This window comes from Cetorhinus maximus, chromosome 15, assembly GCF_964194155.1.
Source record: "Cetorhinus maximus chromosome 15, sCetMax3.hap1.1, whole genome shotgun sequence".
Classification (NCBI taxonomy): Eukaryota; Metazoa; Chordata; class Chondrichthyes; order Lamniformes; family Cetorhinidae; genus Cetorhinus; species Cetorhinus maximus.
In genome coordinates, this window is record NC_135893.1 from 4,306,932 (window position 1) to 4,333,201 (window position 26,270).

General features: G+C 44.1%; 1 protein-coding gene across 1 annotated transcript in view; it reads right to left on the bottom strand.

The window, feature by feature from the left end:
• Positions 1 to 22,147, bottom strand: part of LOC144690349 (uncharacterized) — a 48,363-nt gene extending 26,216 nt beyond the window's left edge. The window contains exons 1-4 of the mRNA XM_078557752.1: positions 22,045 to 22,147; positions 21,008 to 21,069; positions 16,573 to 16,669; positions 7,189 to 7,314 (exon numbers count right to left, since the gene is read on the bottom strand). Of these exons, the coding sequence (XP_078413878.1) occupies positions 7,189 to 7,314; positions 16,573 to 16,669; positions 21,008 to 21,028 (244 nt within the window). The 5' untranslated portion in view covers positions 21,029 to 21,069; positions 22,045 to 22,147. The remainder of the gene's footprint in view (positions 1 to 7,188; positions 7,315 to 16,572; positions 16,670 to 21,007; positions 21,070 to 22,044) is intronic.
• Positions 22,148 to 26,270: the final 4,123 nt, after the last annotated feature.

Consider the following 26,270-nt stretch of genomic DNA (forward strand, 5'->3'; position numbering starts at 1 on the left):
AAAGCTAATAGAATGTTATCATTTATTGTGAAGGGAATTGAATACAAAAGTAGGGAGGTTATGCTTCAGTTGTACAGGGCACTAGTGAGACCACATTTGGAGGACTCTGTACAGTAATGGTCACCTTATTTAAGGAAGGATGTAAATGTGTTGGGAGCAGTTCAGAGAAGGTTTACCAGACTAATACCTGGAATGGGTGGGTTGTCTTATGAGGAAAAGTTGGACAGGCTAGGCTTGTGTCCACTGGAGTTGGAGTAAGAGGCGACTTGATTGAAACATATAAGATCCTGAGGGGTCTTGACAGGGTGAATGTGGAGAGGATGTTTCCTCTTGTGGGGGGAATCTAGAACCAGGGGTCACTGTTTAAAAATAGGGGGTCACCCATTTAAAACAAAGGTGAGGCAACATTTTTTCAGTCTGAGGGCTGTGAGTCTTTGGAACTCTCTTCCTGAAAAGCTGGTGGAAGCAGAGTCTTTGAATATTTCTAAGGCAGAGGTGGATAGATTCTGGGTAAGAAAGGGGGTGATAGGTTATCGGGGGTAGGTGGGATGCAGATTTCAGGTTACTATCAGATCAGCCATGATCTTATTTAATGGTGGAGCAGGCTCGAGGGGCTGAATGGCCTACTCCTGCTCCTTGTTTGTATGTTCGTAATTAGGGGTTCTGCACACTCTGAAGTACAGAAAGCAGTAATTGGGAAGGATGAGCTCACAATATCACAGGTTTTAGACGCTGCCAGAGCACATGAAGCCTCGAGCAAACAGATAAAGACACTGACTACCCAAATGGCTAGCTTTCAGTTGAGCCAAGAGACAGGCAGCAGGGTTGATGCAGTGCAGTAGTAACAAAAGAAGGTAGACCAAACAGAGAAAAGGACGAGCAGGAGCTGTGGATGACCAAATGAATTCAGAGGCAGATGGAACTGTCCCCATATGGATCAACCTGTAGAGCTTGTGGAAATGCCAGTCATTGAGAAAAGATGTGCAGAACAAAAGGAGAAGGTGGTAGAGGAGGCACCATGACCAGAGGAACAGGATGAATGGACAGGGAAAGAAACCAAAACATCCACACCCTGGATGATGATGGTGAGTCTGTGAACATGATAGACACAGGAACCATAATACTGCATAAAATGACTGGATGTGACAGTATCCGGAGAAAAGAAATTCACACAACCATTCAGTTCAGGAAGAAGTGAGAAGAAAGCCTACAACCATAAATCTGAAGGTGAAGATTGATACCGTATGCAGAGTAACATCATCCTGCTCAGACTGTACCAGAAGATCTTTCTGGAAAATTTGGAAGGAAATGGTTATCCAAAAAAAGGCGTTCTGAAACTGAGGAACGTCAAATGGGAGAACTGAAATTGAACAGCTGGGAACAACCCAACTCAGAGGAACACACAAAGGCAAAGATGTGTTCTATGTCACTGAAACAGATGCTCCTGTTATCCTGGGGTTGAGCAGTTGTGGACAGCTGCAGATTATCTCAGTAAACCATGAGGTAAAGGAGGCAACACTGAGGATTGGAGAGAGTACATCCATTGAAAAGCACCCTCCAATCGGATGCAAAGAAGATCTGGTGCAAACATACCCTGAGAGTGTTTCGATGAGACGTTTGGTGCTTTGAAGATTTTGAATATCACATCATTACTGACCCAGCAATGAAACCAGTGATTACTCGTAAAGTACCAATAGAACTAAAAGGAAAGCTTGAAAGAGAGCTTCAAGAGATGGAGGAAAAGAAGGTGATTGCCTGAGTCACAGAATATAAGTTCCATCGTGGTGAGAGAGTGTCCAAATAGACAGCTAAGAATTTGCATTGATCCCAAAGATCTTAATCCAGCCATTAAGAGGGATCACTACCCCATTCAAACACTAGAAGAGATCACACCAGCACTGGCAGGGGCAAACGTTTTCAGCAAGTTCGATTCCAGAAATGGCTACTGGAATGTGAAATTAGACGCAGAATCTTCACTGTAGACAACATTCAACACACCCTTTGGATGATACAAATTCCTGCGTCTACCTTTTGGCGTTAAAGTGAGCCAGGATGCATTCCAGCAGAAAGTAGACGAGACATACAGGAGATGCAAAGGAGCAGTCGGCATAGCAGATGATATCCAGATATGTGATGCAGATGAAAAAGATCATGACTACCATCTACATGAAGCTATAGAGAGAATCAGGAAAGTTGAGGTCAAGTTAAATGCAGATAAATGCATTGTGAAAGTGACAAAATGCCAGTCCTTCGGAATGGTGTACACACCTGACAGAATCAAGCCCAACCCTGAAAGAATTATGGCAATCTCTGGGATGGAAGCCCTAATCCTGATCTCACTAGCACATGGCACTGGGAGTAATCCTGAAATTACTACCTTTGAGGACCTGCTTTTTAATTTATTTCCTAGCTCCTTTTATACTGCTTTCAGGACCTCATCCCTCTTTTTACTTATGTTGTTGGTACTGATATGGACCATGACCTCTGGCTGTTTACCCTCTCCCTTCAGAATGTCCTGCAGCTGCTCAGTGACATCCTTGACCCTGGCACCAGGGAGGCAACATACCAATCTGGTGTCACACCTGCGGCTGCAGAAACGTCTATCTGTTCCCCTGAACCAGGGGACAATGTGCACAACATCGTCTGTGCAGTGTATCAGCTTACCACTAAGAGCAATGAATGCTAAATTTACAAGATGGAAGCACATCTTACCACCTAAGCGATACCATGATTAATATTTTAGAACGGAATATACCCTGAGGTTCAGTTTATTTCCAAAGTCGATTGATAATCTTTAGTTTATAAAAGTTAATGACTAGAACAGCTACATTAATAGTGGCATTATGTTTTGAAGAAAGAGGGATGTTGTATTAACTGTAAATAGCTAGGAACTAATGTGTGAAGTTAAGTGTTCCGGGGGCCACATTTTACAGCTGCACTAGAGATTGAAGTGGTGTGTACATAATCAGCTCACTCACTCAAGGGGTCAATGACCAAATTTCAGAAAGATAAGGTTTGCCACAACATTAAACATTGTTATGGCACAGTGGATGGTAAATGCTGAGCTGCTCAAATCCCAGAGGGAAACTTTCTGCCACAACTGTTTTGCAACTTGTATTCAGTAATAATAAGACCACCAAGTCTTAGAGGTTTTTATACAAAACTAAATTAAACACTTATTAATAAAATAAATTATTTTAAGTGCATACATAGGTTTACAGATTACTACTATGATAACTCCTAGCTCCCCTAATTAATCTGATTCCCAGTTACAACTGCCATTAAGGCAACAATAAAACAACATAGATTTCAACAGACCCAGGCAAAACACACAATACCCTGGACAGTGATATTTAAAATGAAAACAAAAATACCTGGAAAAACTCAGCAAGTCTGGCAGCATCTGCGGAGAGGAACACAGTTAACGTTTCGAGTCCGTATGACTGTTCAACAGAACTAAGTAAAAATAGAAAAGAGGTGAAATATAAGCTGGTTTAAGGGGGGGTGGAGGAGCTGGATAGAGGGCCAGTGATAGGTGGAGATAGCCACTGGCCCTCTATCCAGCTCTACCCCACCCCCCTCCCAGCTTAAACCAGCTTATATTTCACCTCTTTTCTATTCTTACTTAGTTCTGTTGAAGAGTCATACGGACTTGAAACGTTAACTTTGTTCCTCTCCGCAGATGCTGCCAGACCTGCTGAGTTTTTCCAGCTATTTTTGATTTTGTTTTGGATTTCCAGCTTCCGCAGTTTTTTGCTTTTATTTTTGATATTTAAAATGAATTCTCTTAGCTTTGATTCCTGGAGACAGCAGCTTGGTGCATAGAGGCTTTTCACACTTGTTAGATCTTAGAATGCCTTCTTACACATCTCCTTTATACAGGTTTCTCCCTTTTTAATGTAAATCCCATTGTCCCAATATGTCTTTGCAACTTTACTTTTTCCATAATATAAATCTTTCACAGCACTCCCATTCTAAAACTTCAACCATGTTTATGTATTTAGCATTTCAAACCTAGTTTCCCTTCTGATACATCCAAGCACCTAGACTAGCTGTCTGTAATTCAATTAAATCCCACACACACACACCTACACACAGAGAAACTAATCCAAACCCCACTATTAGCCTACCTTTACAATAAATTACAATCATATTATGAGCATTATTATATTTTCTAACAAAATTAATTTCAAAAAAAGTTGAGGTAAGGAAATAAACAAGTGACTAAGGAAAAGTAAAGCAAGGTCTCTCTCTCACACACACTCACCCACACATACACTCTCTCTCTCACACACACTCACATGAACACACACACTCTCTCTCTCACATGCATACTCTCTCACACTTACACGCAAACACACACTCGCTCACAGATACACACAAACACACTCGCACACACGCATGCACTCTCACACACACATTCACTCTCATACGCACACACTCACTTACTCTCACACACGCACTCTCTCACACCCACTCTCGCACTTGTAAATCATTTATATTGTGGACAGCTGTGGACCTGGCATAGATCCAGCAACTCAAAACTGGGCATCCACGAGGTGCTGAGAGCTATCAGCAGAACTGTATTCAACTACAGTATGTAACGTCATTGCTGGCATATTCCCCACTCTACCATTACCATCAAACTGGGGGATCAATCCTGGTTCAATGAAGAGTGCAGGAGGGCATGCCAGGAGCAGCACCAGGCATACCTAAAATGAGGTGTCAACCTGGTGAAACTACAACACAGGCTACTTGCAAGCCTAACAATGGAAGCAACATGCAACAGACAGAGTTGAGCGATCCCATAACCAACAGATCAGATCTAAGTTTTGCAGTCCTACCACATCCAGTCGTGAATGGTGGTGGTCAATTTAAACAACTAACTGGAGGATGAGGCTCCACAAATATCCCCATCCTCAATGATGGGGGAGCCCAGCACATCAGTGCAAAAGACAAGGCTGAGGCATTTACAACCATCTTCAGCCAGAAGTGCCGAGTAGATGATCCATCTCAGCCTCCTCCAGAGCTCCTCAGCATCACAGATGTCAGTCTTCAGCCGATTCAATTCACTCCACGTGATATCAAGAAACGGCTGAAGGCACTGGATACTGCAAAGGCTATGGGACTTGACAACTTTCCAGCAATAATACTGAAGACTTGTGCTCCAGAACTAGTCATGCCCCTAGCCAAGGTGTTCCAGTATAGCTACAACACTGGCACCTACCCAGCAATGTGGAAAATTGCCCAGTTATATCCTGTACACAAAAAAGCAGGACAAATCCAACCCAGCCAATTACCACCCCATTAGTCTACTCTTGATCATCAGCAAAGTGAGGGAAGGAGTCATCGACAGTGCTATCAAATGGCACTTACACAGCAGTAACCTGCTCATTGATGCTCAGTTTGTGTTCTGCCAGGAAAACTCAGCTCCTGACCTCATTACAGCCTTGGTCCAAACATGGATAATGGAACTGAACTTAAGAAGTGTGGGTGACTGCCCTTGACATCAAAGCAGCATTTGACAGAGTGTGGCATCAAGGAGCCCTAGCAAAACTAGAGTCACTAGGAATCAGAGGGAAAACTCTCCGCTGGTTGGAGTTATACCTAGCACAAAGGAAGATGGTTGTGGTTGTTGGAGGTCAATCAAAGTCCCAGGACATCACTGCAGGAGTTCCTCAGGGTAGTGTCCTAGACCCAACTATCAATGAACTTCCGTCCACCATAAGATCAGAAGTGGGTCTGTTCACTGATGATTGAATAATGTTGGGCACCTTCGTGACTCCTAAGGTACACAAGCAGCATGTGTCCATACGCAGCAAGTCCTGGACAACATTCGGACTTGAGATGATTAAATGGCAAGTAACATTCGTGCCACACAAGTGTCAGGCAATGAACATCTCCAAGAGATAATCTAACCATCTCTCCATGACATTCAGTGACATTGCCATTGCTGAATCCCTCACTCTCAACCAACCTGGTAGTTACCATTGACAAGAAACTGAACTGGACCAGCCATATAAATACTGCGACTACAAGAGCAGGTCAGAGGCTGGGAATTCTGCAGAGTGTAACTCACCTTCTGACTCCCCAAAGCCCGTTCACCAGCTACAAGGCACAAGTCAGAATTGTGATGGAATACTCTCCACTTGGCTGGATGAGTGCAGCTCCCACAACACTCAAGAAGCTTGAAACCATCCATGACAAAGCAGCCCACTTAATTGGCACCCCACCCACAAACATTCAGTCCCTCCACCACCTACGCAAAGTGGCAGCAGTGCATACCATCTACAAGATACACTTCAGCAACTCACCAAGGCTCATTCAATATCACCTTCCAAACCCGCAACCTCCATTACTTAGAAGGACAAGGGCAGCAGATACCACCACCTGCAAGTTTCCCTCCAAGTCACTCACCATCCTGACTTGGAAATATACCGCCGTTCCTTCACTGTCATTGGGTCAAAATCCTGGAACTCCCTCCCTAACAGCACTGTGGGTGTTCTTACATGACAATGGCCTGCAGTGGTTCAAGTAGGCGGCTCACGACTACCCTTGAGAAACTGAGCGGTTTGCTAAGCCATTTCAGAGAGCATTTATCAGTCAAACATCATGCTGTGTATCTGGAGTCACATGTAGGCCAGATCAGGTAAGGACAGCAGATTATTGAAGTCAAATTCCACCATCTACCCCGGAGCATTACCCTGGGTCTCTGGGTTACTAGTCTAGCGGCAATACCATTATGCCCCAGTAGCACCTCCTTCTATGCTTTTCCTGTAGGTCGTTCCCGTAAAGAAAGAAAACATTAATATTTTTTGGATTTAAAAACAAACTTTGAAGTAGCAACTCTGGCATGACAAAAAAATTCAATAGAAATCAAATTGAAAAATAGCTAGTAAAATGGAGGTATTGGTGAGTAGCAGGACAACAAACCGAAATTCCATTGGGATTGCTAAACACTCCATAAGTGTGCAACACTTGAGGTATGTGGAAATTATGACAAGGTTTGGTGGGAATTAAGTACATAGCTTTACAGTCACAGAAAATGAAAGTGCAACCAGAGCTCATCAATAATCTGAATACATGTGTTTTGCTCACTTCAGTATATTTCCTAAGGCTCAATTATTGTTGCTAGGAAAGTAATAAAGTCTCCTGAAAGTCTCCAAAAGTAATATTACTATGTTTTACCTTTATGGCAAGACAGACAGTGATAACATTCTCTTAAATTATGCGCTTGATCAGTGAATGTCCCTTTCCTACATGCCCTACATTGTGTTTGGGAAGTTGCTCCACAGTAGGCTATCAGTTCAGTGCCTGAAAAAAAACACAAATTTCCATCATTAGCAACAGATAATTTTTCAATTACAAGATTTGATCTAGTCTCAGCTTCCCTCCCTTCTTCCAAAGTATTTTGCTGTGGAATTGAAAGTTAAATGGACATAGGCATAGATGGTGCATTAATGTGATTGGTTGACACTAACCCACACCAGCAGAGCCACAAAGTGAACTGCTGGGGTATCTAGAGAAGCACGCCATTGCACTAACTCAACCTGGATAGAGACAAACCATAACTCAACAACAGCACAACAACTTGTATTTTATAGTGCCTTTGACATAATAAAACATCCCAAGGTCTTTTGCAGGAGCATTATAAAGCTAAACTTGAGACCAAACCAAATAAGATAATATTAGGGCAGGTGACTGTGTCCTGTGATCGTGATGAAAGAGTTAGGTTTTAAGTAGTGACCAGGTGTTTTTTGACTAAAAGGCTGTTTCCAGTGTGCCTCACAGGGCTCAGTACTAAGTCTCTTGCTCTTCATGGGAGATATCAATGATGTAGACTTAAATGTGGGGAGCACGATTAAGAATTTTGCCCATGATACAAACAATGGCTGTGTGGTTGACAGTGAGGAAGAAAGCTGTAGACTATAGGGAGGTATCAATGGACTGGTCAGGTGGGCAGAAAAGTGGTGAATGAAAATCAATCCAGAGATGTTGAGGTAAAGTATTTGAGGAGGGAAAACAAGCTAAGAGAATACACAACAAATGGTCGGATTCTGAAAAGTGTGGAACAGCAAAGCGATTTTAGAACGCATGTCCACAGATCCTGAAGGGAACAGGACAGGCAGATAAGGTGTCCAAGAAAGCATAAGGATGCTTTCCTCCATTAGCCAAGCAATAGAATATAAGATCAGGGAGGTTGCGCTAGAACTGTAAAAACATTAATTAGGCTACAGCTGTATTGCATTCAGTCCTGGTCAATGCATTACAGGAGGGTCACATTAGGGAAGGTACAGAGGAGATTTACGAGAAGGTTGCCAGGAATGGAGAACTTTAGCGATGAAGAAAGATTGGACTGGCTGGGGTTGTGTTATTTAGAATAGAGGAGGCTGAAGGGAGATTTAATTGAGATGTACAAAATTATGAGGGGCTAAGATAGGGTGGATAGGGAGGACCTATTTCCATTAGCAGAGAGGTCAATAAACTGTGTACTTAGATTTAAAGTAATTGGCAGGAAGATCAGAGGGGAGTTGAGGAAAAATTATTTCACCCACTGCCTGAAAGGGATTCTTTTACTCATTCATGGGATGTGGGCATCGCTGGCTGGGCCAACATTTTCCACATCCCATGAATGAACAAAAAAAAAGGTAGTAGAGGCAGGAGACCTTGTCACATTGAAGTGTCGTAATCTACAGGGCTATGAATCAAACGCTGGAAAGTGGGGTTAGGCTGATAGCTCCTTTCTGGCTGGCACCGACACGATGGGCCAAATGGCCACCTTCTGTGCTGTAAATTTTCCATATTTCTATGTTTCTTTAAAGGAGGAAAGCAAGTTAGAGAGGCCAAGAGGTTTATGGAGGGAATTCCACAGCTCAGGGCTTTGAAGCTGAAGGCATGATCACCAAAGGTTGAAGGATTAAAATTGGGGAGCTCATGAGGCAAGAATTAGAGGAACACCGAGATCTTGGAAGGTTGTGCGACTGGAGGAGATTACAGAGGTAGGGAGCTGGGAGGCCTTGGAGGGATTTGAAAATGCGATTGAGAATTCAAAAATTGAGGCACTGCTTCACCAGGAGCCAATGTAAGTCAGCAAGCATAGGGGTGGTGGGCGAATGAGCAAGTTGTACAGCAGAATTTTGGATGACCTCAAGATTATGGTGGGTAGCATGTGGGAGGCTGCGCAGAGATGGAATAGTCGAGTCTAAAGGTGACAAAGGCATGGATAAGGGTTTTGGCAAAGCATGAGCTGAGGTAGGGACGGAGTTAGGTTAAATTACCATGTACCCAGCATATTTCTAACGGCAACTACACAAAGTTAGTGAGACATAGAGTCAAATTTTATTATAATTCTATGAAAGGATGAAGCATTAAGCATAGAATTGTTCAAGAGATCTTCACCCCTTATCCTTTTCTGTAAAAATGATGGAACCCTACATTTCTGTACTGTATTGAATACTGGAAGCTCAACACTAAAATCTACCCTTGTAAATCAAGATGTTCTCAAGTGCCCTGAGCGAAATCTAGGCAGGTAAATTCATTTAGATGGTAGCACAATCAGAAAAAGGTTGCATTTACCTTTAGATCGGAAACTTTAAAGCAGCTTGTTAATTGGTCTCTACCGACAAGATGCATCCCCAGGGTCCTGTCACCCACCAGAGTGGGTCAGCCCCAGTTTTGGCCTCTGAAGTTGGGACTTCAGCTTTGTAAATTGCAGAGACTAAGGCCTGTCTCTTTATGGGGTATGTGGAACATTCCTTGTTCCAGTCCTACTCCGGCCCCCTCCCACAACTCTTTCTCTGGTACATCGATGATTACTTCGGTGCGGCTTCATGCTCTCGTCGGGACCTGGAAAAATTTATTAATTTTGCTTCCAATCTCCACCCCTCCATCATTTTCACATGGTCCATCTCTGAAACTTCCCTTCCCTTCCTTGACTTCTCTGTCTCAATTTCTGATGATAGACTGTCCACCAATATCCATTACAAGCCTACCGACTCCCACAGCTACCTCGACTACAGCTCCTCACACCCCGCTTCCTGTAAGGACTCCATCCCATTCTCTCAGTTCCTTCGCCTCCGTCGCATCTGTTCTGATGATGCCATTTTCAAAAACAGTTCCTCTGACATGTCCTCCTTCTTCCTTAACCGAGGTTTTCCACCCACGGTCGTTGACAGGGCCCTCAACCGTGTCCGGCCCATCTCCCGCGCATCCGCCCTCATGCCTTCTCCTCCCTCCCAGAAACATGTTAGGGTCCCCCTTGTCCTCACTTATCACCCCCACCAGCCTCCGCATTCAATGGATTCTTCCTCCGCCATTTCCACCAACTCCAGCATGATGCCACCACCAAACACATCTTCCCTTCACCCCCCCTGGCGGCATTCCGTAGGGATCATTCCCTCCGGGACACCCTGGTCCACTCCTCCATCACCCCCTACTCTTCAACCCCCACCTATGGCACTTCCCCATGCCCATGCAGAAGATGCAACACCTGCCCCTTCACTTCCTCTCTCCTCACCATCCAAGGGCCCAAACACTCCTTTCAAGTGAAGCAGCATTTCACTTGCATTTCCCCTAACTTAGTCTACTGCATTCGTTGCTCCCAATGCGGTCTCCTCTACATTGGAGAGACCAAATGCGAACTGGGCGACCGTTTTGCAGAACACCTGCGGTCTGTCCACAAGAAAGACCCAAACCTCCCTGTCGCTTGCCATTTTAACACTCCACCCTGCTCTCTTGCCCACATGTCTGTCCTTGGCTTGCTGCATTGTTCCAGTGAAGCCCAGCGCAAACTGGAAGAACAGCACCTCATCTTCCGACTAGGCACTTTACAGCCTTCCGGGCTGAATATTGAATTCAACAACTTTAGATCTTGAACTCCCTCCTCCATCCCCACCCCCTTTCCGTTTCTTCCCCCTCCCTTTTGTTTTTTCCAATAATTTATATAGATTTTTCTTTTCCCACCTATTTCCATTATTTTTAAATCTATACCTGTAATGCCCTGTCAGTCTTTCCACCCCACCCCCACTAGAGCTGTACCTTGAGTGTCCTGCCATCCATTCTTAATTAGCACATTCTCTTAGATAATATCACCACCTTTAACACCTCTTTGCTCCTTTTGTCTGTGACATATTTTGATTATCTGCTGCTATCACTGCTTGCTTGTCCCTACAACCACTCCCCCCTCCCAACTTCTCTCCCCCCCACCCCCCCCCCCCCCCACCCCACCACCTTAAACCAGCTTATATTTCACCCCTCTCCTAACTTTACTCAGTTTTGCGGAAGGGTCATGAGGACTCGAAACGTCAACTCTTTTCTTCTCCGCCGATGCTGCCAGACCTGCTGAGTTTTTCCAGATGATTCTGTTTTTGTTCTGGATTTTCCAGGCTCATTTGAGATGGGCTGGGGAGGAAGGAGGGGAGCCTTGAATTTGTCCTGCCACCTAGGCTCACATTCTAATTCAATCAACCTGAACTGACTTCACAGCAGTGGCTTGTGGCCGTATGGTGTCTCTCACTTGCCAAGTGTGGATTAGACTTTTAATACAACAAAAACAAATATTGCTGGAAAAACTCAGCAAGTCTGACAGCATCTGTGGAAAAGAAGACAGAGTTAACGTTTCGAGTCCGTATGACTCTTCATCAGAACTAAAGAGCAATAAGAAATGTGGTGAAATATAAGCTGTTTAAGGGGTTTGGGACAGGTGGAGCTGGATAGAGGGCCAGTGATAGGTGGACACAAAGGAGAGATTGCCAAAGATGTCATAGACAAAAGGACAAAGGGGTGTAGACGGTAGTGATATTAGCTAAAGGATGTGCTAATGGGGACATTAAGGGTAGAAAGCAGGATGAGCAAGGGACAGATAGCCCTAGTGGGGGTGGGGTGGGGGGAAGGGATCGAAATAGGCTAAAAGGTGGAGATAAAACAATGGATGGAAATAAATTTTAAAAATAATAATAGAAATAGGTGGGAAAAGAAAAATATATATATAAAAAATATATAACATTTATTAGAAAAAAGGGGATCAAAAAGGGGGTGAGGCTGGAGGAGAGAGTTCATGATCTGAAGTAGTTGAACTCAATGGAGGGATTGGATGTTCCAATCTCCACCCCTCCATCATTTTCACATGGTCCATCACTGACACTTCCCTTCCTTGACTTCTCTGTCTCAATTTCTGGTGATAGACTGTCCATCAATATTCATTACAAGGCCACCGACTCCCACAGCTACCTCGACTACAGCTCCTCACACCCCGCTTCCTGTAAGGACTCCATCCCATTCTCTCAGTTCCTTCGGCTCCGTCACATCTGTTCTGATGATGCCACTTTCCAAAACAGTTCTTCTGACATGTCTTCCTTCTTCCTTAACCGAGGTTTTCCACCCACGTTGGTTGACAGGGCCCTCAACCGTGTCCGGCCCATCTCCCGCGCATCCGCCCTCACGCCTTCCTCTCCCTCCCAGAACCATGATAGGGTCCCCCTTGTTGTCACTTATCACCCCACCAGCCTCTGCATTCAAAGGATCATCCTCCGCCATTTCCGCCAACTCCAGCATGATGCCACCACCAAACACATCTTCCCTTCACCCCCCCTCCATCGGCATTCCGTAGGGATCGTTCCCTCTGGGACACCCTGGTCCACTCCTCCATCACCCCCTACACCTCAACCTCCTCCCAAGGCACCATCCCATGCAAATGCAGAAGATGCAACACCTGCCCCTTCACTTCCTCTCTCCTCACCGTCCAAGGGCCCAAACACTCCTTTCAAGTGAAGCAGCACTTCATTTGTACTTCCCTCAATTTAGTCTACTGCATTCACTGCTCCCAATGCAGTTTCCTCTACATTGGAGAGGCCAAACGCAGACTGGGTGACCGCTTTGCGGAACACCTTTAGCCTGTCCGCAAGCATGACCCAGACCTCCCTGTCACTTGCCATTTCAACACTCCACCCCGCTCTCATGTCCACATGTCCGTCCTTGGCCTGCTGCAATGTTTCAGTGAAGCTCAACGCAAACTGGAGGAATAGTACCTCATCTTCCAATTAGGCACTTTACAGCCTTCCAGACTTAACATTGAGTTCAACAACTTCAGATCTTCAACTCTCTCCTCCAGCCTCACCCCCTTTTTGATCCCCTTTTTTCTAATAATTATTATATATCTTTTATATATATATATTTTTCTTTTCCCACCTATTTCTATTATTTTTAAAATTTATTTCCATCCATTGTTTTATCTCCACCTTTTAGCCTATTTCGATCCCTTCCCCCCACCCCACCCCCACTAGGGCTATCTGTCACTTGCTCGTCCTGCTTTCTACCCTTAATGTCCCCATTAGCACATCTTTTAGCTAATATCACCACCGTCAACACCGCTTTGTCCTTTTGTTTATGACATCTTTGGCAGTCTCTCCTTTGCCTCCACCTATCACTGACCCTCTATCCTGCTCCACCTGTCCCACCCCCCTTAAACAGCTTATATTTCACCACATTTCTTATTCCTCTTTAGTTCTGATAAAGAGTCATACGGACTCGAAACGTTAACTCTGTTTTCTTTTCCACAGATGCTGTCAGACCTGCTGAGCTTTTCCAGCAATTTTTGTTTTTGTTTTTGTTTCAGATTTCCAGCATCCGCAGTATTTTGCTTTTATCTTAGACTTTTAATAGGGGCCTATTCATGTGATTTACTAGTGTCCTGTTTTGACTACATTTCAGCAAAACATCATGTTAGGTTAATAAGAGAGATGGTCCTTTGAGTAATCAACACATGATCATGCACCACCTAAACGAATCAGAGACTGATCATGCATCACCCAAGCCAATCAGAGATCGAGCATGCACTGACCAAGCCAATCAGAATCCAGAAACAGGGCAAATCATGCACCAGCTTTGAGCTATCAGGTGTGCTGAGTTTGAAGACTGAGCTGAAGACTGCTTTCCAGCTGAGAGAAGAAGACCACAGAACTCGAGAGACAAAGAGAGAAGCCCACGTGTTGCCTCGCACCATAGGCTGAATCAGGAAGCAAGAACTGTGTTAAGCCAGTAAAGTTGCTGTCTAGCTTTGTTAATTATTACTTTTGTTGCTTGATAAATATTGCCTGAGTGACATCACTAGATTGTCTCCTAATGCTTGAATGGTCAAGGTCTCAAATGAACAAATTGAGTAAATGGATTTGGAGGTTAAACATCCCAAAAAAATTTACAAATTGCCAGTTATTTTAATTCTCCAATGCATTTCCACCTTGACCTCTATGTCCTCAGTCTCCTATTGTAGCTGTTTCAATGAAGCTCAACTTTGGCTTGAGGAACAACACCTCATCTTTTAATTAGGCATTTTAGTCTTCTGGACTCAACATGGAGTTCAGTTTCAGATAACCCTCTGCCCCCAATTTTTCAGACAGCAACTGTTGGCAATGATTTTGTTTTTTTCTATTTATACCTCTAGACCTATCTTGTGTTCCTTTACTTGACCCATTACCATCTCCTTTTGCCTTGCACCATCATCCCTTTTGTCATTTAATCTTGTCTTCCGCCTTATTGCAGACCTTTCCTTTTGTTCTTTCCCTGACTCTGTATCTGTTACATTTCTAACCTTTGCATGTTCTTAAGGTCATCAACTTGAAACATTAACTCTGTTTCTCCCTCCACAGATGCTGCCTGACCTGCTGAGTATTTCCAGCATTTTCTACTTTTATTTTTGATTTTCAGGATCCACAGTATTTTTGATAAAAATTCCAATATGTCCTGGATCACTTTACCAATAACTGCATGATAATACCTACCAAGAATGGCAACCACAAGCACATGAACCACAAAGGTTTTGACAGATCAAAAACATTGGAAGTTTCCTTAATAGCATATTGAGTGTGTAGTGTGCATAGCAGATTCTGAAGGTTCCAAGTTTACTCTAGAACTGTTTGATCTCAGCTGAAGTGTGGTAAGCATTGACTCTTGCAGGGTACAAATTTCACAGTGCTAGCTACTTCCAAGTAACTCATTCAAATGCTTATTGTTTACATGTAAGCATGGATTCATTGTGTCAGCAAGGTATTCTGCTTAGAGGTTGAGACTGATCCTGTTCACTCCTTGGGTCCACATAGGTGGATTTTTCAGTGGGTGTCACTAGATATCATTCAGGGACAGTGACCTTAGCTGATTTTTGCCCTATTAAGCCCAGAGTTTTGAAATGAATTTCAGGAGGTTATACTGTTTTCCCAGTTGAGATTACACCATACAGTGGGCTGAATTTTGCCGTCGGCGAGCAGGGGGTGGGGCCCGCTCGCTGACGCGAAAATGACGTGGGATGACATCGGGCGGAATCCCCGACGTCGTCCTGCCCCATTTAAATCTTCAGGAAGGCGGGGGCACAGTGAGATCAGCTGTCTGCCCGCCGACCTGTCAATGGCCAATTGAAGCCATTGACAGGATAATTAAAACAATTAAAGGACCTGCCCGTCCAACCTTAAGGCTGGTGGGCAGGCCAGGAGCCCCAGCGGACTTCTGAAAAAACATGAAACCTCATCCACCAGCAGGATGAAGTTTCATGTAGGGTTTAAAAAAGTTTATTAAAGTTTCAGTGAAATTTATTAACATGTCCCATCTTGTGTGACATTGTCGGACCCACCCGCCCGCCAGGCAGAAAATTCTGCCCATTGTGTGTTTGTCAACTTGTTCATGATATTCAACTAATGTCTATAAAGTTATATTGGATCATTAAATTTGAGGCTAATAAATTCTGTTTATAAAAAGTATAATTTATAAAGCATCTTACAGGGACTAAAATGAGTGATTGTCATGACAAGGGATTAGTAAAATATGAGGGGAAATTGTCAAATAAAGTTCTCAATACACACAAGGTTGATAAGGGTTTGCAAAGTTGCCGGTTATCAACTTGTAGGTTTGTAATTTGGAGCAGGTTAAATAACTTAATAAAAAAGTTAACTTTTTAAAAAACCAACAACAGCTATAAGATTCAATACCCATTTAAAAATCAATAGTTAGTTCATTTCTCTCTGAATGAACACTGCAGTTCTGTGGAAACATAAGGATGTTTCACCTCAGATGCCTCCTGTCTTTTTTTATAGTATGAAATTTTGACTGATGTCTTGCATGGTTTTACTACATAAACTCATGGACGCTACATACATTTACATGCTGTTTCCCAGTGTCACATTATTTTCTTATGCTGCTGGGAGTTTGTCTGTTAGAATTTTGAGAGCCTGCAAATTTGGAAACATCTTTAACCTATTGTTGAGGCAGTAACAGTGAAAAAGACATTTCTGAAGTATTAAGTCCACAAATTGAAACAGGTGAAATAACACAGTGACTATTCAAGTTTACTTCATTGGGTGTAAAATGCTTTGGGATGTCCTGAGGTTGTTAATGGCACAGCTTAAATCCCAGTCTGTCTTTCTTTTAAATCCAGATACATGAAAATATAAGCACCAAGTTTTCCAGTTTTGCAGCTTTAAGACAGGATCCCATACTGTGCACTGGGCAGCCATCAGTGATTTTTCTCTGTGGTTCCTGAAGGCTACAAAATGTTATAGAGATGATGATCAAAGACTGACTGTCACTCACCTGCAGGGCACATGTCACAGCAGTTTCCGTTATATAAAAACTGAGACTGTTGGCAACACTTCACCTCTTGTCGGTAGGAGATCAGCATGAAGTACATCTAATTTGAAATAAGAACCAAACTGTTGTGACATTGTTTTTCTAATTGTTTGTCAATCTTTTCCCCATCTATTCTGAATGCTTTTGTCTCTTTGGTAACTGCATAGGAGCAATCACCCTCTGTTACCCTGAAACCTAACAAGTGGCTACGGTTCCTATATGACTTTTGACAGTGTTTATTTGTAAGAGGGAGCCGTCACAGCTGATTCCATTCCTCACCCAATGTCCATGCATACGTGATGTGCATTTCCTTCGGGGACAACTAGATAATAACCAGGAACGGAAAGACTGAAGCATTTTCCTCTCCCGTGCCCAACAGTGCTAATTATAGCACCTCTAATGGCAGCCCAACTGAGATCAGCAAGGGATCAAACTTGCAAATTCTTATTGTCATAAACTTCAAAAAATGTAATATCCATTTTACCTCCTAAGTGTGAACTATATTTTCACGTATCATATGTGTTACAGACAGGGGTGAAAGACACACTGAACCCCCTAATTCTTCTATCCTTATCTTCATAATCAGTGTGGTTTATTTTTGATACAGCTGAGGTACATTTTGCAAGCCCCATTAATGTGTAATCAGTATTTTTTAAAAGTCACTACAGCAACCTTGCTTGGATTTTTAAGACAGGAGCATTATTTATTCACACACACTATCTCAGAAAAAGGTTTACTCACTACTACCTACACATACACACAAGGGAAAAGAGTTTCACTTCTATGAATATTAAAATCAAACAGAAAGAAAATGGAATTAGGCCAGGTGGCTATTTTTGGCTGGTGTGGACATGATGGGCTGAATGGCTTCCTTCCATGCTGTAAATTTCTACGATTCTAATTAATAGTTCACGTGAATATCAGAGTCCAGTTAGAGGGGTTCGTTCATGTAGGAGTTAGAATCCAGACGAGACCAGATAGCTGAAGACAGGATCTTGTGGAGATTTCTTGCGAATAAGAGATGCACAGCAGGTTGAGAAAAGCAGCTCTCCTTTGGCTTTCTGGAGACAGGACATCTGAGGTTTTATTGTCCTTGCTGTTTTGGAGTGAATCTTGATAATGGCAGATGTGACATTCCACATTGCTGTGGTCATTGTAATCCACCTTTAGAAGCTTCCAGAAGCTTGGCCAACTTGCAGCTCCAAAAAGTCAGGTGATCTGTGGCAGCCATTTTAAAAGTCCAACAATGTCCATTTTTAAAAGAAAGTACAGTTTTTTACAATTTGTAATATTCTGATGTCTGCTCGGCATGACACATGTTTATAGAGTTAATATAGCTTGCAGCTCTTCCTGATGATTTTAGAACAGTCTTCATAGGATCTGCTTTTTCATTAATAGAAAATATACTTAAAAAACCCCAAATCTTCCACTCTGTCTTCAGTTCCCTCTTCTTTCCTGTGTCTACACATGGGCTAAGGGGGATTCCATAAGGAAACGTGTTTTTCAATTAACTCTCATCAGAGACTTATCATAAATTGTCTCAATGAACTTTGAGGATTTTGGACTTTTTGGGTAGAAACAGTTTGTAAATGACTTAAGTGCGGTTATTTTACTTTTAATGTATTCTTGTTCTATGTAACTTGTAAATAAATCTAAGCAGTTTGGCTTTGTTTTACTCATTGTTTCAATCACCAATTATTTCTGCCCTTGCTATTGGCTGGAGAACATGGTAGGCAACCCACATGTTCTCGGGTGTTCTGTGATTAATCTTTGAGCCTTGGAACACAAGGCAAGAATACAATAGAGGTTTTGGTTCACACAGAGCTCACAATGCTTATAGAAATTATTGTGTAGCTAAGAACATGACACTAAGTGCTGAGTAAAAGCCTGAACTGTAACAACACATTTAGAAACAGATTTTATCCATAGCTCTGATAGAGGGAGCTGCTTACTTCATGTGTGAAGCAACAGTCTTTCAACCTGCTGTTACATTTCAAAAAATAAATCAACTTTCCAAACTCAACTTGAAACAATGTTTTGCAAGTTCTCAATCCATTCAGGATGTTCGCTTCTTTGGCTGTGTAAGTAACTGCTTTAACTTTTATTGTGGGATTAAAAATATATGAGGGCTTCTGTAGTGGTCTACTAAAAAAAAAGGGTAGTTCGACCACATGATTGAGCATTTTGTTTTGAAAAAAAAACATGCATCAAGATATGCATCTGATTTATATCAATGCTTTTTAAAAATTCGCTTTTACTAATAGACATTCCATAATGTTACTCATATGTGACAGCAGATATACAGTTTCATAATGCGAGCAGTTTCATGTTTCATGTCCCGAGCAGTTCTGTGACACAGGACTCTGTGCTCTACGGGCTGTTCCCAGGGACACACACCGAGACAAACATCAACTGCAGCTGGAGGATCATCAACTCGGTGAAAGACGCTCTTTGGTCTGCCCGAAACTTGTTGGTCTTCCAGCGCAAAGAGTTGTCCCCGACCGAGTGTTGCAGACTGGCACATTCCAAAGTCCAGCACTACGTGCTGAGGGATGCACTAAAGCTTGGGGCAGCTGCCACAAAGGCACAATGGGGAAGGGTCGCTGCCTAAGACCTTTCTGCCATAGTGCACCGAGGGACTGGGAACTGTTTAAATCCCCTCGGGCTGTACAGCTCAAAATGAATGTAATATTTATTGTATGTATCAATGGATTTCGTGATACGTGTTGTAAAAGTTTGAACCTGTTCGTATTTTTGCGTTGGTGATTTTGAAATGTTTTGGAATGTTGTTTGAAGATATTTTGTGAATAAAGTATATTTTTGCAAAAAAAAAGTTTCATAATGAGGGGGAGTTCCTGACATCAATTGACCCTCCCTTCCTTACCCAGCACAGCCAGAGATGTGCCACTTCCCCACCACTGAGTTTTGCTGCTTCCAGTCCCAACAAGTTTCTCTATCGCTCCACCCCACAGCAGGATCTCTCCCTCTTTCTTCTTAACCCCTAAAACTCACTCTCTCTCTCTTTTAATCCCTCTGACAGGATATCTCTCTGTTAGAAGCTATTCCAACAGGTTGTTTGTTTACAAAAACAAAAATACCTGGAAAAACTCAGCACACCCCTTTTCTATTTTTCCTTAGTTCTGTTGAAGAGTCATGCGGACTCGAAACGTTAACTGTGCTCCCTTCCACAGATGCTGCCAGACCTGCTGAGTTTTTCCAGGTATTTTTGTTTTTGTTTTCGATTTTCAGCATCCACATTTTTTTGCTTTTATCTTCAGGTTGTTTGTTTACCTCTTTGCCCCTGGGTGCTGCCTGGGAACAAAAGAGGGTTTCAATTTTTCTTGTCCCAAAAAAGGGATTTCTCCAGCACTACCTTCTCCTGCAAAACTATTTCTTTCCCATATCCTCCTAATCTTTTTCTCTTCCTACTTCCCCCAGGATTCATCATTTTTCTTCCTTCCCTATTTGCCAGGCTGCAATCTGCTCAATCAATAGAACTCACCAGCTTGTTCATTGGAGATAGACTCCTACATTGGTACATATTATCTGTTTAGTAAGTATATAAAGAGAGAAGCTCATTCTGATGCACATTATGATGATTGGATGCAGGCTGAATTTTAGGATTTCTCATCTAAGGTATTATGACTGATTCCAGAATGTTCTGCTATTTGATATTTAGAATTTAAAAAAAATGATTTATGCAGCAAATTTTATTTGGGGAGTATACAGCAAGGAATGACCATGGTGGCTGTATTGCAGAAAAAATGTTTTTTATTCACCAGAATGAGACTAGGCAGAATTTTCTTTTGGAATGTGATAGGGAAGAAATTGAAATTTGTGCAAGACAGTAAATATTAAAAGTGGAGAACAGAAAAGATGCAAATAGACACAACGATTAAAGGTACCTATTTGTCAGTTCTAAGGCGCTGGTCATAAAGACTCAAATGTTGGTGGTGTCCTACATGCTAAACATCTGTGATACAAAACCTTGTTAACGAAACCCAGACAGCTGAATACAGCTGTAATGATACGTACCATGTACATTGCTGCGATCAACTAACTCAACATAGATAAATCTGGGATATTTCCACCCTGGAGAACTCAAGTACTTACTGGACCAACTTGCTGAACCGTAGGAAACTGCCCATACCCACCATCTCTCCCCAACCCCTTTCACCCCAGTTAAAAATATTTAAAATAAGAAATTTGACTTTTAAATTCTGGTGGTAATTTTTAAAAAGTGAATATTGTAAAGATAATGGATGAAATCTGAATTCATAAATTAAAGAGAAAATAAAATACTTAAAAGAACACTTTTAATTATAAATTAAATAACAGTACATGCAATTTCCCAGTATATGTTTAGACTTGAGCAGTTTGACATATCCCCAGCACTCACCCATAAAAAGTAAAACTTCATATTTACTTCAAAGGAAATCACCAGAACAATTTCTTTAGATTCTGTAACAAAAAAGTAGCATTTCATGTAACCTTATCTGTTCCCCTTAAACCAATATATAACCCCATTTGAGCATATCATCTCGCCTGATACTCCAGTGTATTACAACAGAGGTGCTAACTTTTAATTCCCATTGGGAGTTGTGTCATGACGAGACAACAACTTCCATTTTGCAGTAAAACATCCCATGGAACTTGGCAGGAGTAGTGTACTGGACCCAACACCACATGGATTTCAGCATTTCAAGAAGGAGGCCCAACATCACCTCCTCAATGGCAATTTAAAGATGGGTGATAAATAGCCTTACAGATCCCATGGATAAAGAAAACAACAATTTGTCAGAAATATTAATACTGAGCAAAACAAAATGAGATATTAAGGCAAGTGCTCAAAAACTTTGGTCAAAGAGGTAGGTTTTAAGCCAGTTCAATCTCCAAAAATGCCTCTAACCAGAGATGGCAACCTTATTTCTGACTCTGAGGGGGGATATTACTAAAGCTGTCATCTCCTGTTGCGAGTTCTGCTGAAAAATATATTTTCTTGATATTTTGACAGAGTGAGGACCCAGGCTGCAGCTTGGCTTCAGGCTCTGGGAGGTGCGCAAGCGCAGTTGGTACTCAGACAACAAGATGGCGGCCGGCCGGGGGGTGACCCCTGACCCCGGGGACGCCGCCATCTTGTTTCCCTCTTTCTCCGGGGGAAATGGCGGCGGCGGCGGCGGCAGCAGCGAACGGCTCGGGCCCGGCTGGAGGGAGAGGGGAAGATGGAGAGGCCGGGCCAGGCTAGGCCGGAGAGAGAGTCCGTGTCTCCGGGCCGGACGCAGTGGGGGGCCGGGTTGAGGAGGGGGAGAGGGCCGGGTTGAGGAGGGGGAGAGGGCCGGGTTGAGGAGGGGGAGAGGGCCGGGTTGAGGAGGGGGAGAGGGCCTGGCCTCGGGTTGGGGGCCGCGAACGCGGGCGGATTCGGGCTCGTTCACTCACCGGAGAGTCGGCTCCTTGTTGTGGGGATGGAGGAAGCGGGAGCGCGGACACTGCACAGGCCGCAGGGCCCGGGCCTCAGGCTGACGGGAGCGGAATTACAGCAAAAAAAAAATAATCACGTCAAATGTCCCTGACCCGAGTGCGGTTTGAGCGGTCATTATGATGCGGGAGGACCAGGCCCCGGGGGCCGCAGCCGTCAGCCGGGCCCGACCTCCTGAAGGGAAACTCGGGGCCACCGGGCTGGATTTTCCCTGCCCCAAAATGGAGGAGGGGGGGGGGTGGGGTGGTTGATGTGGGAAGTGGGGTTTCTGCCTCTATCACCCCATTTCAGGCAGTGAGTCCCAGATCCCCACCAACCTCTGGGGGGGGGGGGAAACATTCCTCACCTCCCCTCTAACCCTCCTGCCCCTATCATTAAATCTATGCCCCCTGGTTATTGATCCCTCCACCAAGGGGAAAAGTTCCTTCCCAGGGCCAACATAGTCCAGTAAAGATAAAGGGTGGTAACCAACAAATCCAGGGAACCCGGGATGTCGAGGGATATACAGGATTGGATGAAGAGAGAAAAGGGAGGCTTATGGCAGATACCGAGGGCTCAAAACAGCGGAAGCTCTAGAGGAGTATAGAATGTGTAGGGGGGAACTTAAAAAGGAAATTAGGAGAGCAAAAAGGGGGCATGAAAAAACATTGACAGGTAAAATAAAGGAAAACCCAAAGTTATTTTACAAGTACATTAAGAGTAAGAGGATAACTAGGGAAAGAGTAGGGCCCATTAAGGACCGTAGTGGTAATTTGTGTGTGGATCCGGAAGACGTAGGTAGGGTTCTAAGTGAATACTTTGTGTCGGTGTTCACAAGTGAGAGGGACGACGTGGGCATGGAAATCAGGCAGAAGGACTGTGATATAATTAAAGAAATTAGCATAGAAAGGGAGGAGGTTCTAAGTGGTCTGGCAGGTTTAAAAGTACAAAAATCTCCAAGCCCGAATGAAATGTATCCCAGGCTGTTGAGTGAGGCAAGGGAGGAGATAGCAGGGGTGCTGGCAATAATTTTCAATACCTCTGGCCACAGGAGGTGCCAGAGGACTGGAGGACAGCCAATGTGGTACTGTTATTCAAGGAGGGAGAAAGGGATAAAGCAGGGAACTACAGTCCAGTCAGTCTAACCTCAGTGGTGGGGAAACTATTGGAAGCAATTCTGAGGGACAGAATGAATCTACACTTGGAGAAGCAAGGATTAATCAAGGCCAGTCAGCATGGTTTTGTTAAGGGGAAGTCATGTCTGACCAGTTTGAGGGAATTTTTCGAAGAGGTGACCAGGTGTTGATGACGGCGATGCATTTGATGTAGTCTACTTGGGCTTCAGCAAGGCTTTTGATAAGGCCCTGCATGGGAGACTGATAACGAAGGTAAGAGCCCATGGGATCCAAGGCAATTTGGCAAATTGGATCCAGAATTGGTTGAGTGGCAGGAAGCAGAGGGTGATGGTCAAGGGTGTGTTTGTGTCTGGTTGCCTGTGTTCAGTGTGGTTCCACAGGGATCGGTGTTGGGTTCCTTGCTGTTTGTGGTATATATAAACAATTTAGACTTGAACGTAGGAGGGTTGCTCAGTAAGTTCATGGATGACACAAAAATTGGTAGGGTGGTAAACAGTGAGGAGCCTTAGATTACAGGAGGATATAGATGGGCTGATCAGTGGCGAATGGAATTTAATCCGGATAAGTGTGAGGTGATGCACTTGGGCAGGACAAACAAGGCACGGGAATACACGATGAATGGTAGGACCCTGGGAAGTATCGAGGCTCAGAGGGACCTTCATGTGTATGTCAACCGGTCCCTTATGGTAGCGGGACAGGTAGATAAGGTGGTTAAGAAGACATATGGGATACTTACCTTTATTAGCCGAGGCATTGAATGTAAGAGCAAGGAGGTTTTGCTGAAACTGTATAAAACGCTGGTTAGACCACAGCTAGAGTATTGCGTGCAGTTCTGGAATCCGCATTATAGGAAGGATGTGATTGCACTAGAGAGAGTGCAGAGGAGATTTACCAGGATGTTGTCTGGGCTGGTAAGTTTTAGTTATGAGGAGAGAGTGGATAGACTGGGGTTATTTTCCCTGGAGCAGAGGAGATTGAGGGGGGGGACATGATTGAGGTGTATAAAATTATGAGGGGCATAGATAGGGTAGACAAGAAAGAACATTTCCCCTTGGTGGAGGGATCAATAACCAGGGAGCATAGATTTAAGGTAAGGGGCAGGAGGTTTAGAGGGGATGTGAGGAAGACTTTTTCACCCAGAGCGTGGTGGGAATCTGGAACTCACTGCCTGAAAGGGTGGTAGAGGCAGAAACCCTCATAACATTTAAGAAGTATTTGGATGTGCACTTGCGATGCCATGGCACACAAGGCTATGGGCCTAGTGCTGGAAAATAGGATTAGAATAGTTAGGTACTTGTTTGACCGGCGCAGACTCGATGGGCCGAAGGGCCTTTTTCTGTGCTGAAGACCTCTATTACTCTGAGTACTGGTCCGAACTGATATGAACAATCCAGAAAAAACAATCTTGTGAAACTGTTTCAGCGAAGCAAAAAAATCATTTACCTACCGAGCCCTACTCACCACAACAACGATCAGAAACCTGGAGAGAAACAAAACAGAAAGTCTGAGAGACCCAGAAGGAAAAAAACAGTAAAAACTGGGAAATAAGAATACTGGTCCAAACTGTGTTTCCCTTCTGGGTCTCTCAGACTTTCTGTTTTGTTTCTCTCCAGGTTTCTGATCGTTGTTGTGGTGAGTAGGGCTCGGTCGGTAAATGATTTCTTTGCTTCGCTGAAACAGTTTCACAAGATTGTTTTTTGCGGGTTGCTGCACTCAGGTCAAAGTCGCCCTGCACGTGGATCATGTCACCGTCTTCTGTTCGGTTCCGCTGTCGTTGTGCAGACTGATCAACATCTGCGACCAGTTTGAACTAGCCTCGAGAGCCAAGGTAAATCGTGGCAAGAGCGAGGCCATGTTATTTGGGAACTGGGCTGATCGATCCTTTGTCCCCTTCACCATCAGGGCTGACGGCCTGAAGGTGCTGGGGATGTGGTTCGGAGGGACCGGGGCATGCGTTAGAAACTGGGAGGAGCGAGTGGCTATGGTGGAAAAGAAAACTGGGTATGTGGGAGCGATGCTCCCCCTCCATTGCGGGTTAAAACCTGGTCGTCAGGTGTGAGGCACTCTCCCTGTTGCTGTTCGTGGCGCAGGTCTGGCCCATTCCTCACTCCTGCGCGATGGCGATCACCCGAGCCATCTTTCGCTTTGGAGGTCGAAAATGGATCATGTCTGCAGGGCCGCGATGTACAAGCCTCTACATAAAGGGGGAAAAAACGTGTCCAACATTGCCCTCATCCTAATGGCCACCTTTGTGTGAGGTTGCTTCGAGCTGTGCATAGACCCTCAGTACACAAACACCGAGTGTCACTACGTGCTGAGGTTCTACCTGTCCCCGGTGTTGCGGAGGATGGGTCTGGCCACGCTGCCGCGGAATGCTCCAAGTAGTTGGACCGTGCCGTACCACCTGTCCCTCGTGGAAAAATTTATGCAGAGAATCACCTTTGACCACAAGTCCATCAGGCAGTGGTCAGCATATAACATCCTCGAGACCCTGAGGGAAAAGGAGATGATGGATCCTGTGGGATGATTGCCCGAGCAGACTCAAAAGTCATTTGGCAGAATGCCTCATCGCCAGAACTTTCCAACAAGCACCAAGATGTAGCTTGGCTGGTGGTGAGAAAGGCCCTCCCTGTCAGATCCTTCCTACACACCAGGAGTCTCACCCCCTCTGCACATTGCCCTCGAGGTGGCTGTGGTGGGGAAGAGACCGTTGTTCCCCTCCTTGTGGAATGTGCCTTTGCAAAGAAGGTCTGGAGAGAGATGCAGCGGGTTTTGTTGAGGTTCATCGCGAGCAGTTATGTGTGACAGGACTCTGTGCTCTACGGGCTGTTCCCAGGGATACACACTGCGACAAACATCAACTGCAGCTGGAGGATCATCAACTCGGTGAGAGACGCTCTTTGGTCTGACCGAAACTTGTTGGTTTTCCAGTGCAAAGAGTTGTCCCCGACCGAGTGTTGCAGACTTGGCACATTCCAAGGTTCAGGACTACGAGCTGAGGGACGCACTAAAGCTTGGGGCAGCCGCTGCAAAGGCCCAATGGGGAAAGGTCGCTGTCCCTTATGCCATAG